This window comes from Arachis ipaensis, chromosome B1 (assembly GCF_059453495.1).
Source record: "Arachis ipaensis isolate K30076 ecotype BB chromosome B1, ASM5945349v1, whole genome shotgun sequence".
In the NCBI taxonomy this organism is placed as follows: Eukaryota; Viridiplantae; Streptophyta; class Magnoliopsida; order Fabales; family Fabaceae; genus Arachis; species Arachis ipaensis.
The window spans coordinates 103,987,564-104,002,445 of NC_142436.1; the positions used below are offsets into that span (position 1 = coordinate 103,987,564).

Consider the following 14,882-nt stretch of genomic DNA (forward strand, 5'->3'; position numbering starts at 1 on the left):
ATCTATACTAACTGAATTAACTTACTAAACAGAGTTAAAATATCTGTTTCACTACAATCATTAATTCATTATAACTCTCCGAACGTCAAAAAGAGACCCTACACTGAGTTTGCTTTTGAGTTTTGAAAAGGTAGATTCTGGTCAATAGATGTCTGAGAAGGGTATGCACTACATAGAATAGAAATTTTAATTATGTGTCTCCCTCCCATAAAGTGAAAGTCAATATCCAAGTGCTTTGTAAAGTTGTTAATGCATTTGTAATTTATATTTAACACGATGAGGAAGGAATTTTGCATAATTCTTACAGGTGTATAGAAGATAACCTTTCTATAAACTCCATGAAATTTTCATCTGTATCAAGCATGCTAATTCTAACGTATTTTGGGCTAACCCCAAAACGCTCCCCACTTCTTGATAAGATCTTGTGTTGTCTAAGGAAGCTTGCGCAATCCTCTATTAACCGCTCGCACTTCAACCACAAAAAAGCTGCAACCATATCACAGGTACAACGATCACCTCATCAATAGTTTCAAATGAGTTCCTAGCTACTCAAATTTATCGATTTCGTTATCAAATTAATTTAATATGGATTATCATGTAAAAGCATTTCATATTTTAAATAAGCATTTTAGTCCTTTTTGTGTCTTGTCTTAAAATGCGTAATAAATTGAATGAGTTGAGCAGTGATTACTCCTACAAAGACTTCTTTATGTAAAGATGATACTATTAACTGTTAAATGAATGGATATATTTTAATAAATATATTTGACTGAATTATCTAACAATTCACAATACTATCTTTACATTAAGATGTCTTCGTAGAAGTAGTCACATTATAATATTTAAGATAAAACATTCATCAAATTTGGAACAAATAATAATTTGAAAAGAGAGTTACCTGGTTGAGGTTGAGTGTAGTTATTGAAGAAGTTGCAGAAAGCAGGAGAAAAGTTAGGCAGAGTGAATAAGGCATTACCCTCAACTGCTGCTCTCAATTTCCTCCATCTATGAGCCATGATTTCATAGCTATACTTGAAGAATGATTCTTCTTCTTCACAGCTGTCAGACACTGTCTCCAAAATCTTAGCAGCTCTCAGTTGAGAATCCTTAGACACACCTATCGTATTTAGCTCTATAAATTTCGTCATCTTCTTCGCCACCACAGAGTCTTTAACCAGCGCCCATCTACAATGTAACTACAATTATTTAGTTTATCATTGAATAATTGCCTAAAACTATTCTATCTTCATACATGTGTAGTAAATTGTGAACCTTATATGGTTAATTATCTAAGAAATAAAGCTAATGGAAAACTCGAATCTTTATTAAGATATTAGATACTACATTCATAAAAATGATGTGAAAATCATTGTTACGATTACTGGTAAGATATAAAGACAAAGTACATAAATGATATAGTTTTTTTTATCTCTATGTCTCATCCAATTAACTGTGAAATAGAATGTTATGAAAAAAGTGAACTAAAGCGGACTTGTGCCTGATAAGAAATAAAAGTGAGAGTAGTTGGAAGTTAGTTACCCTATGCGAGTGCCAGAATGACCAGTGGCTTTTGATAGAGTGAAAAGGGTGAGGTCATGATCTGAAGGGTATGAAATGGGAGTGTACTGAGGCCAATAATAAGCAAGGTCATGAATAAACAATCCCTGCCTCTTGTTCTTGACCACTGATTCCCTTGTGTATCCATCAGGGTTATTTGGTGAAGTTACCAGCTCTATGTAGGCACCATCTTTCTCATCATCATAAGTCTCTGCATCTCCACCCCATTTGTATAGCCCCGATTTCTGGTAATCTGTCATTGATGGGTACGACTGCAGCAACGGCGGATCAGAAAATTTTGATAACCAGAGCAAATTATACATAACATGAAACAAAATGAAAAACTTCGAGTAGTGCCACTGTGGCAGTGACAAATCCAAAATTTTAGACAGTGAGGGCAAACATGTAGTATATAAATATAACAAACACACTCTTATAAACATCAAAATATATAAAAATATTAAATATTAAATATTTTTTATTATACAGATAAATAACACTGTAGTTATTAATTCACTTTTTTATAAAAGTGAAAACTCAGAACCAATCAACTTCACGTAAAATTGATAACTGAGAACCGTTAAATGAAAATTTAGCCAAATCAGTCAAATTATTTAAGGGCTCTCAACTATTAACTTCGCAACTTCACCTGAGTTTTCAACTTTTATAAATTAAATATATAAGAATAAATAAATTAAATATATTTATGATTACATATTTACAGTGTTAGTTTTATTTTTTTATGAATAAATTTGTCAATGTTCAAATTTTTTGTAATTAAAAATAATTATTTATTTTTTAATATAAAAATAAATATAATTTTTTAATAGAACGGAACACACACACACACATATATATATATATATATATATATATATAGCACTTATCCGCGCAAATTATAGCATGGATATGTACCTAAGTAATGAAATCAAATTTAATAATATAATAAAAATAATAACAATTCCGTTACGTTACTAACGGTATTTCTGCCAACTCTTATTTATAACTGTCTTTAATGGAAGTGTCTTTATAGATATATTTTTTCGATGTGTCTCTTTATATATGTATTTAAAATATAATAATTAATTATTATTGACAATAAGTTGGCAGATAATATGTTGGTAACCCGTACTTTTCTAAATAATTATACATAATTTTTTTTTTTTTTGCTCAAGACATTTCCAAATTTTAGTGCGAGCAATTGTCACCCAAGTATACGAGTGTGTTCGTCCCTATGTTATATGCAATGAACCAACCGACTTTACTATTATTACCTACACAAAACTCTGCTACCAATTTAAAAAAGTGCCTACTCTGATGCAGAGTACAAAAGAGTAAGAGTAAATGGCAAGTTATGACGGTCTGTCGGTCTTTCATTTTTTTGTGTAAATAAAATATAGTCGCACCACCAAACAGGTCTGTATTCTATGTATATTATTAATGTGTACGTGAGTATTGGCCATTTAAAAAAGATATGACTAACCGAGTAATAGGGTAGTGCTGAGACAACAGTAATGGGTTGATGAGAATGATGAGTGGGAGACAAAGCATAGAGAGCAGCAAGAAAGAGCTGAGAGGAGCCTGTGCCAACAACAATATGGCGCCCTTGTGTCACTGCATTTCCAACCAAATTGTGAAGTCTCACAACCTCTTCAGCAAGCTCGGGTTCCATGAACCAACAAATGTTTTCTCCTTGCGAGAAATAGCTCATTGATTCCCACCCTGCAATTGTGATACTTGTTTTCTCACCTCTCTTTCTCCAATATCTTTCATACATTCTAGGATCTCCACTGCATTCCATCATCATTACTTTCAAATTACTTAATTAACAATCATAATTACACATGCCAGAAACATGAAAAGTATGAAATAATAACGTGATGGGGAACAGGGTAAAGTGAAACTGTGATATTCTTTTTCAATTTTTCATTGTAATATCAATTGGATATTCTTTTTCACATGTAACGGGATATTCTTGTTTGCAACAAATGTATCTATCATGTTTTCACTAAGGGTGATTAATTTCTTCGTACAAATCATCTTAGATGTTACATATATTATAACTCGGTAAGTCGTTCAATCACGTCTATTCGTTTAGATAACTGTTCATATGTTAATTGTTCATGTATTAATGGTTAAAAATAGTTATTTTTATTGATATAATAATATGTAGTTAAATATTTGTGTAAATTTTTTTTACACTGTCACATGCATTCAAATTAAATTTTTATAAATCATTATTGCAAATGAAATTTTGCATAAAATGATAGTTAAACACATACACCAATCCAAAAAGGTTATATGCATGTATGTGGGTTATTATTTTCCCTCAATTTTCTGTAATTGGTTCTACCTATAATCTGTTTCATAAGTACCAAACCACTACTATCTCACGCATTACCAAAAAAAAAAAAAAGCAAGCACTAGCTATATCACATTATCACCATTTATATTAGGGAACTATTTAAGTGAAGATGCTAAAAATATTTTTCTATAAAGATATTTTGTATAAAAATATAATTTATTTATTTGACTATATTTTAAATAAAAATAATATTTTTATAATATATCAAATCTAATCTTTTAATTTATTATCCAATGATAAAAAAAATTTTACATAAAAATAATTATAAAATCTTTATTAAATATCAACTTTTATATTATACTGCTCTGCTATGCCTTGCCCTCTCAAGTCTCAAGAACCGTACCTCCTCCATATATATATATAATAGGAAAATATTTCAAGTGCACTGGGAGTATTGATGCTCCAATTATTTTAACCGTTGATTTAAATTATAAAAATATATATATAATATATATTAATTGAAATCAACGATTAAAACAACTGGTGTATCGGTACTTCCCGATACACTTGAAATGTTTCCTATATAATAAGTCTTTAGTAAATAAAGGCTGTGGTCAACGACTACCCTATTAGTCTATGTGAATAATAAGAACCACCCACGGTGCTACTATGTTAGAGATGTCAATAATATAATAAAATATCAATATAAGCACGACTTCGGTACGATGCACATTAGTGGATGTATGCAAAATCGCTAGTATGAGTTCTGAGATAGATCGGATATTCATCAGTCAAGATAGTAACGGGGCTTGATTTTTGAAATAGTGGAAATAATACCTACAAAAACACTCTGACATTTAAATTAAAATGGATCTAAGAAGTAGAGAGGATTAGGAATATGTGACATATCTAAGAGAGTTTTCGTCTCCATTTATATAGTTTGTACTGTTATCTTATCTTTATCTTGTAGAGTAAGATAAGAAAGTATTTGAATTCGAATGTTTAGTTAGAAATTCGTGACCACTAGACAGGTTTAAGCCGTGTCCGTGGTCTGGCCCATGTACCCGAATTGTAACGGCTCCGATTTGGGACCAGAGGGTCAAGTCCAGAACAGTTACCCCCTAAAGTGAGAGAGTGTGCTTACTCATTCTCGTTGCTTGGAAGGACTCGTCTTGTCGTGAGCCTAGCATGGAGTGCCATCTGAGTTATATCTGGCCGAGTTTGTGGAATCGGGCCGAGTTTTCACCCGCTTCAAGGACCGTTGTTCTGGTCCGGAACAGTTGTTTGTGTCTATCAGAAACGGAGTGGGTTTCGTGGCTAAGATCAGGGATTTGTGCATGTCCGGATGGCTCGGTCTTTGCGTTTCTTCTAAGGGATTTTTGTCCATTGCAGTTCCTAAGGCGTCATAATGATGCCTAGTGGGGGGGAGAGAGAAGTTTCTTTGTTTTCCTCTTTTTGCCCCCTACCTTTTAGTATTTTTTTTTTTTTTGAAATATGGGGATTTTATTTATTTTCATTCGAAACTGCTTCTTCTCCTTTCTCGTTCTTTCACCTTTTAGAAAATGTTCTCTGCAACTTTTTTGGTGTTGTGCTCCGTCCGAACGTTCGGTGGTGTTTTTGGGTGTGGCGCTTCTTTGCTCATTGCTGCTTCGTTTCCTTTCTTTGCTTCTTTTTAGAACTAAGTTAGTGCATTCTGTCACTCTGATCGTTTTATTTTGCTTCATCCCATTTTTTTGTCCATTATTCGTGTTTTTGCACGCTTCTATGTTTATCAATGGGAAAATGTTTGATTTGGGTATCGGTTTTGGTGTAGTTTTAGGGGATTTTGCTAGGATGCTTCGATTATGGTCTTTAGCATGGTTTAGGAATTCTTTATATGTTTGTGTTTCTGGGTAGTAGGCTGATACTGGAAAATCTTATTTGAATATAGGTATGGTGACGGAGGGGAGTTCACGGGAACTTGAGTCCTATCTTCCTAGCGGGGGATATGCCAAATCGTTACCATTGGGTAACGTCTGACGTTTCCGGCACGCCATCTCGTTTGGATGAAGGGGACCTTCAGAGGTTCCGTGATGAAGGAGCCGTGTTGGTGGTGAGGCGGCGGGCAGCATGAGTTGGTGCTTGTTGACAAAAATGAGAGGGTTTGCAATCTCAACTTGCATTTCCCTTGTGTCCCAGACTGGATTTGGGTGCACAAACTTCTATTTACTAAGTTAGGGGTTCAGCTACCTTTTTCTGAATTTTAGATGGCTCTCCTGAATCGGGTTTCGGAGGTGCCATCTCAACTGCATCCGAACAGCTAGGTGGCTATTTGGATCTTTGAGCTGGTTTGTGACTTTTTAGAGTTACCAGTTCGGGTCGAAGTCTTCTTGTTTTTCTTCTTGTTGACCATTCTACATAAGGAGAAAAGCATAAGAAAGGATACATCTCTTTCTGAGCCCAGATGAACCGCTGACTCTTCGACTTGTTCAAAGATTCATTTCATAGTTCTAAATCAGAGCATTTCAAGGTTCGTCCCGTGGAGGGTTGTCATCTCTTTTGCCTTTGTAAGTTTTCGCTTTGGAGGCCTAGATTGTCAAAAGCTCCTCGAAAAAGGATGTTGGAGTCGGCTCCGGTGTTCACGAGTATCCACTTAACCAGACCGGCTCCAACCCTGGCTGATATGATAAATGGAGCGTCTTCCTCTAACGTGCTAATCTAGCAGTCATCGGGAGAAAACGTTATCGTCGTAGGGAGGGGAGGGGTTCTTTTTTCATCTTTTAATGTTAGTACCCGGAGGTCCTTCTATAGTGCTGACTTGGATTTTTCTAATGCATCTTTTTTGGTGATAACGTTCACTATGATTGTGGGGTCTATTTTCGGACTCTCTTGCTGGGCCTACCTTAACATCCTGGGATTGAATCCTTCTCGTTCCTAAGATCTCTCTCCTTCGATTTTTTTGGGTTCTCGAATGATTTTGGCAAACTCTGAGAGATTGCCGTCTCGAATGACTTGTTCGAGAGCGTTTTTTAAGTCAAAGCAGTCTTGAGTCTTATGTCCATATCCTTGGTAATAGTCGCAGTACAGGCTTTTATTGTCGCCTGTCTGTTCTTTCAGTTGTCGGTCCTTTGGGAGATTGCCCAGATCTGCTATCTGGTAGTAGATCTCCATGATCGAAGCCGATAGGGGGTGTAGTTCATGAATTTCTCTACCCTAGGTGGTCGGTTAAAGGCGGTGGACTTGTAGTGCTCTTTTGGGTGGTGGATTATTTCGAGGTGTCATGCTGCCATTTATGGCTGCTACGACTTAGCTTACCTCTTCGTCGTTTATGTACTCCCTTGCAATGTTTTGGATTTCATGCATGGTCCAAACTGGTTTAGTGGTGAGGTGCTTTCGAAAATCTTCATTCATGAGACCGTTGGTGAGATAGAGGCTGGCCTACTGAGTCCGTCAGCCCGTCAATCATTAGGCACTCATCGTTGAACCTGTCGCGATACTTTCTTGTGGGTTCATCTTGCTTTTGCATGATTTCGAGCATATTAATCGGGTGCTTTGCTTTTGTGATTCTGGTAGTGAACTGTGCCATAAAATTTCTAGAGACATCGTCGAAATTGGCAATCGAGCCATTGGGGAGGGTGTTGAACCACTTAATTGGGGGGCCGGCTAGGGTTATAGGGAAGGCCCTACATCGAACCACATCGATGACCCCTTCTAAGTTCATCCTGGCCTCGAAGGCCGTGAGATGTTCTTGCGAGTCCGTTGTCCCATCGTACTTCATGTCAGTCAGCTAGTTGAAACCCTTTGGTAGCTTGGCCTTCGGTATTCTTTCGGTGAACGAGGTGGCTCCCATTATCACGTGCTTGCTCCTTGTTCGCTTGGAATCCCGCCGGTGTCTTCTGTCATCGTCGTTGTGGTGACGCTCTGGGTCTCAGAATATATTGCGGTCTCATCGTTTGCCGTGTCACCATTCGGGTGACATTTCGTTCTTGGTTTCTCATCGCGATCGGCTCCTTAAGGTCGCCTGGCTTGCGTGTTCTGGCTAATATCGCTCTTTGGTCGCGACCCGACCCTCAAGAATTTGTACTCTTTGGTAGAGTTTTTGGATTATCTAGATTGCTTTCTCTCATAGCCCATCAAGCATTTGAGCATTATTGAGGTGGTGGTCGTCTTCTTTTGGTTGTTGTCTGTCAGGGGTTGGCTGGCAGTGCACGACATTGGTTATCCTCCCGAGGGTCAGGGGGACGTTACTCCATGGTTCGGACGTTGGGTTGTTTGGGTCTAACTCATGGGGACGTTACTCCATGCTCCTTGATATTCTCTATCATGCCGCCAGGTCTTGGCGAATCCCCACAAACAGCGCTAATGTATGTGAAGTCACTGATACGGATTGTGAGATGGATCAGAAATTCACTGGTCGAGACAGTGACGAGGCTGGATTTTTAGAGTGAAAGAAAAGAGTGATACTTGCAAAGACACTCCGACGCTCAAATTAGAATAAATCTAAGAGATAAGCAGAATTGAAAATATGTGATATATTAGAGAGAATCTTTAACTCTCTTTATATAATTTGTGCTGTTATCTTATCTTTATTTTATAGATTAAAATACAAGAATATTTAAATTCGATTATTTAGTTAGGGATTCGTAGCCACAAGGCCATAGGCCAGTTCGGACCGTGTCAGTGGCCCGGCCATGTTAGTGCGATACAACAATAACAAAGCCTTGTCCCACTAAGTGGGGTCGGCTACATGAATCAAACGACGTCATTGTGCTCTGTCATGTATCTTGTTTACAGAGAGACCGTTTACATGTAGATCTCGTTTGACCACCTCATGGATGGTCTTCTTAGGTCTTCCTCTGCCTTTCGCCTTTTGTCCATCTTCCATATCATCCTCCCTCCTGACTGGATGTTCTATCGGTCTTCTTCTCACATGTCCAAACCACCTGACACGTGATTCAACCATCTTTTCCACAATGGGTGCTACTCCAACTCTCTCCCTTATATCTTCATTCCTTATTTTATCCAATCGCGTATGACCACTCATCCATCTCAACATTTTCATCTCTGCCACACTCAGCTTATGTTCGTGCTCCCCTTTAGCCGCCCAACACTCCATACCATAAAGCATAGCCGGTCTTATAGCAGTGTGATAGAATTTACCTTTAAGTTTTAAAGGTACTTTTTTGTCGCATATAAAACCAGATGCACTCCGCCATTTTGACCAACCTGCTTGGATCCTATGATTTACATCTTGTTCAATCTCTCTATTATCCTGTATGATGCACCCAAAATACTTAAAACTTTTAACTTTTCGTAGGATATTTTCTCCAATCTTCACCTCTATATTAGGGTTTTCTCTTCTCAGACTGAACTTACATTCCATATATTCCGTCTTACTACGACTTATGCGCAGACCATACATTTCTAGAGCTTTTCTACATAACTCCAACTTCTTATTTAGATCTTTCCTTAACTAGTTATATGTATAATTATTTAATATTTTTATCTAGCGTATAGTTTATACTTTGACATAAATGATTGTTTGATATGATGTCAACTGCACACAAAATATCATCAGATTAGACACAACATATGGTCATATGCGTAAAAGTGCGCCAAAGTTACAATTATCTCATCAATTTTCACAAATGACCAAGTCCCAATATGTAATATTTCTTTTTACATATATTGGAATAAACTTATCAACATGCAATACTAATACTACCACAACACGTTTGCTATTTTCATTTCCGGTACCAAAGTTTTAATTTTAAAAGATGTGCATAGTATTTAACATAACTAGTTGTCATTAGTTTAAATGTTTTACGATTAAAAAATGTGACCAGATAATAATAGTATTAAATCAATTTCAAAAAGTTCAAATGACAGCTATATATATATATATATAACCAACAATCTCATTTTCAATATTCGTCTTTTATTAAAAAAAAGGGAAAATATACTGGTTTTAACAAACTATATTTGAACCCTAAAAAATTGTAAAAATCAACGCATTTAACAAATAAACTCATCAATCATGCATACATTTAAAAGAAAATTACGAACACGCTTTTTCTTCTCTTATATTACTATCTCTGTCATTTTTTCAAAAAATAGAAAAAGGTATATTATTTTGACAACTAAAATTACCCTGCCTATCAACTTCTAATTCAATTTAAAGATAAAAGTCAAAACAAGAATTTCAAAATGTTAGCATCACTAATAACAATACAGTAATAATAGAATAAGTGTGTGTGTTGTATATATATTCTTGCCATAAAATCACGTTATAGAAGACGAGTTGTCTCTGTCTTCCCAGGAACAAGAGCAGGAAGCAAAGCACGTTATGAAAGACGTAAGCCCTAAGTCTCTTATCAGAAACAAACACAAAAGCACACACCAAAAATAAAATAAAATTCTTTGTCTACTTTCAGTTCTTCCCAGAAGATTTGGGGAAATTTTTTTGAAATATAAAAATATTAAAAATAATATTTTACATTCAAATTTTTTTATAAATCAAGTCTGATTAAATTAAATAATAAAATTTGAAATAAAGTTAATCATAAATTATTTTTTTGAAATATAAAAATATTAAGAATAATACTATACATTCAAGTCTTTTTATAAATCAAATTCGATTAAATTAAATAATAAAATTTAGAATAAAATTAATCATAACTAATTTTTGTTATATGAAACCAATTTAATTAAACTTGATTAATAAAAAAATTTAAATATGTAGTTTTATTCAAATATTAAATATCGTATTACTTAAATTTTATGAGTCGTTCATCATCAATATATAATTTTCAAAAAAAAAAAGTTGTTCTAATTAGTTTTGCCAAATATAAAAAAGTTATTAGTAACTAATTTTTTTCAATAAGGTTTGTTTAGTAAAAATTTTTGAAAGTTTTTGTTTTTCAAAAGCACAAATTTTTTATTTTATATTTGGTAAATCAAAAATATTTTACTAATAATAAAAATTTTAAAATTAAAATTTAAAATATATATCTTCACTAATATTTTAAAAACAATAAAGACTCAACAAATTATAACTAATAAATTATAATTTAATTATTATTAAATAATTATATAAAATTTTAATATTTTTTTAATAATTATATTGTAATTAATAAAAATATTTAATATTTTTATTTATACATATTTAATAACATTTATATTAATAATGATGTATAATAAAAAATATAATTAATTTAAACATAAGTGAGTATAAAATTAAAATAATATCTAACAAAATTATTATACATTTTTATTATATAATAAATAATAATTAGTATATAAAGAAGCAACGAACATCGTAACATAGTAGGTTGGTAGCAAATGGAGTATGTAACAACAAAGAGGATTTAGATTAACTAGATAATCGGAAATTTTGATGACTATGGTTACTTGTATTTATTAAAAATTATTTTTAATTCACTAAAAATAGATACAACAACTTTTAAAAAGCTACTTCTATAAATCCTTAATCAAATGATGGGTTAATATGTGTTTTGTTAAAATATAGCGGCTTCTTGTTAAATTTTGTTAATATGAGAGCGGTTACAAAAAAAATTAAAATCATGAGTGACAATTTGTAAATTTCTTTTAAATAAAAAAAATTGTTGATGGCAATTCCATTTACCTAAATTTTAAAACTTAAAACAAAACAAATTATGAGTAACGATTAATATAATTTAATTTTACTAAATTTTAAAGATTGAAATGGTGAGTAATGATTTCATTAAAAATAACAATTTAATAGAAAAAATATTAAATGAATAAGTTACTTTTATAATTAAATTAAATTAAATTTTTTTGTTCTTTTTATGTTTTTTTTAGTTAATTTTTTATTATGCCGATAAACTATTATACTAAATTAAACTTAGCAAAAAAACTTACCATTATAATATCACCAAATAGAAAATGTCAAAAGATTTCTACACACCCATACATAGATACAGTCAAACTGAAACATAGTCACCAAAAAAAAAAGTCAAACTGAAACATGAGTCAGAGTCATATCAAGAAGAAAATTTTCAGAAACTATAAGAATTTATTTTTTTTATTATTTAGTTATTAATTTAATAACATACTTTATTTTATACTTTAAATATTAATAGTTAATTAATAATAAAAAATAATAAATTATAATAATTTTTTATTAATTTTTATATATAAAAAAATATTGATATTTTTATTAAAAATAGATAGATTTTGAAGGTGAAAAGTCAACACGTAAGCAGTACATTGCAACACGTGAGACATGTTAAATACATAGCAATATCCTAATCAATAAGTAGGGACGTATTGAATATTTTTACAATATTGTAATACACTTCAAATGTTAATATTCAAAAACAAAACATCATCTTTATTTTCATATTAAAAATAATTTCTTATAACTAACTCTCTAGTATTTTTTTATTAAAAATAATAAACGCAAATCATGCACTCATTTAAAAATAGAGAAATACTATTTATATACTAAAATCAGTCATTAAAATCAGCCGCAAATATATTTATGTATAAATATATGTGTAATTTAATTTATTTTTAATGTATATTTATATTCTGACATATATTTTATACTGATGGTTAATTTTAGTGGCTGATTTTAATTTACAAGTAGCATCTTTTTTTCGCGGAAAAGGTCACTGAGTCGTTACCTTTACCTTAGTTTTCTGCAATTCTTTTTTAAATTTTATCTTTCGGTGTTAGTTTTTACTATTAGCTGGCAAGAGTTCGAATAATTGACCCTCAAAAATAGATTCCCTAAAAAAAACTAGCAAATTAGTAAGAAGGAATTCATGTGATTGTTTTACAAGTAAAACCGATTATAATATTTTGCAGGAACAACAAGAAGATAGTTGAATAGTTTTCTGATATTGTTAGTGTGCGTTTTTGTTACTAGTTAGCGGGAAATATTAATTGAATGAAGTCGCCCCTACCTGATGGCTTCTGAAGCCACACATTTAAAAACAAAATTGTAAGGCATGAAGATAGCATTTATTTTGACATCATCACAGCATATATATATTAATTAAAAAAGAAGAAAAAGTTTTAATTTAGACTTACTGGTCGAGATTAATGAGTCTCTCTTTGTCTGGGGGACGATCCGAACGAGTTGAATTAACCAATGACCTTCTTGTTGCTGTTGATGATGATGAAGAGATAGAAAAAGGAGATTTGTGGTGAGTTTGTTGAGTTTGGTAAAGCATTATTCTGAGTATGAAGCTGACATTCAAAGCCAGAGAAACCACAAGAACATGCCTCAACATGCTTCTTGGTGGATTTTCCATCTTCTTCTTCATTCTCTGATTGCCACTTGCCAGGTACGGCCACTATTAACAAACACAAACACACACACAGCTTTGGTAAAGAAGAAGATAAGTAAAGGAGTAGGTAGCTGATTATTACATCTCACACACAAAAAAATAGCCACTTAGATTTGCAAAGGGTATTCAATTAATTTTCGATGCTAGAGAAATAGATAGAAGATAGATCTTGAAAACGGTAAACTAAGGCTGCGGTTATCAATGAAGCTCATCAGCGCAATAAAGCCTTCCTATTCTTTTTTTTTTTCTCCTTTCCTTCAAAAGGCTGCTCTGATCTCTGCTTAGTGCTTACATTCTCTCAATCACGCTTAACTACTACCACTGCTTCACTCGCCCATCTAGGCGACAGAAATGTTTGTTTTATTCCATGTTTCCTACTTTTCAGTTTTTTATTATTATAATATGTTGTATGAGTAAAAAGCAAGTCCTATCTTTAATTAAGATATATCAGTTATTTTTTTTTTTTTCCTAAAGATGGTAGGTTATATTTCATTAATTATTAAAAAATAAAATACAAAGATGTCTAAAAGCAGGATAACATAATAAAAGGTGGGGATTTTCCAAAAACACTACACTGAAAGTATTCATTTAACGGTACGTGATCGAAAAACCAAGAAAAATCTTAAAGAAGAAAGAATGATAAATCAAATTGAATACAACTAAGAGCTCGCCTCATGAAGATGACGACCTAAACTAGGAGTTCTTGGGATTTCACGGAGCAACTTGACAAAGCTTGCTAGAATGGCAGAGGGCATAGAAGTAGAACCTTCAAAAATCAACTGGTTGCGAGCTTTCCAGCAGTTCCAGCAAATGATGGCAAGCAATTGAGGATTACGGTCAGCATTCTTCAACGGATTAAGTATCTCTGTTGATGCAGTCCACCATGTCCAAAAGTCGTTAGGACTCTGAGGGGGAAGACAGTCACGAAGATAACTCTGAGACCATACGTCTTTAATTCTAGAGCAATCGATCAAACAATGAGTGACTGATTCCATTGCTTCATGACAGCAGGGGCATATTGGTGATATAGATGGGATGCGGTGATGAATCTGAGCAAGCACCGGAAGTCAGCCATAGAGAGCTTTCCAGATAAATAGCTTAATTTTGTGAGGCAAGTTCAACTTCCATAGATCAATCTACGGCTTTTTCTGCTGCATATAATTAGGGCAAAGCTCCAGAGGCGGATGGTAAAATAAATAGCTAATTCTGTAACCTGAAGCTGTATCATATTGCTTGGATTTGTTCAAATCCCATTGCAATTTGTCCCTACTCTGCTGAATTTTTACTAACAAAATCCTGTTTGCAACGTCTTGAGGAAATAATTCTTGAAAGAGATTCTTATTCCAATTCCTATCTTCAGTAATTAGATCTTTAACTCTCGGAACCAACTCAGAATTAGCCTGTCTATTTGGCATGTCAGAAATTATTAAAGGATACGGAGGAGGCAACCAAGGATCTTCAAAGGTCCGGATATTCTCACCAGTACCCACAGCCCAATTAAGACATTTTTCAACAATCTTTCGGCCTTCCAGTATGTTCCTCCATCCCCAAGAAGGTAAGACTCCAATTTCTGCCGTTATAGCATTACCATTACTAAAGTATTTACCTCTTAGGATTTTGGATAATAAGGAAGTAGGCTGTGTTACACGTCGCCAAAATTGTTTGCCTAAAAGCGCCAGATTTTGGATTCTGAGATCTTTAAA

The 14,882-nt window shown here is 33.4% G+C and overlaps 1 protein-coding gene across 1 annotated transcript; it reads right to left on the reverse strand.

Moving 5' to 3' along the window:
• Positions 1–234: 234 nt before the first annotated feature.
• Positions 235–13,516, reverse strand: LOC107632027 (tryptophan aminotransferase-related protein 2). Its single transcript, XM_016335656.3, has 5 exons — positions 12,920–13,516; positions 3,041–3,347; positions 1,540–1,829; positions 899–1,185; positions 235–486 (listed from the first exon to the last, which is right to left on the reverse strand). Exons 1-5 carry the CDS (start codon positions 13,153–13,155, stop codon positions 302–304), a joined length of 1,305 nt encoding a protein of 434 aa, XP_016191142.1. The 5' UTR covers positions 13,156–13,516; the 3' UTR covers positions 235–301.
• Between the last annotated feature and the right edge of the window lie 1,366 nt (positions 13,517–14,882).

Coding starts and splice junctions, on each gene's coding strand:
- LOC107632027 (XM_016335656.3), bottom strand. CDS start 13,155: ATGAAGAAGAAGATGGAAAATCCACCAAGAAGCATGTTGAGGCATGTT. Junction 1,830..3,040: donor CAGCACTACCCTATTACTCG/GTTAGTCATATC, acceptor CCGTTGCTGCAG/TCGTACCCATCAATGACAGA. Junction 1,186..1,539: donor CATTCTGGCACTCGCATAGG/GTAACTAACTTC, acceptor GTTACATTGTAG/ATGGGCGCTGGTTAAAGACT.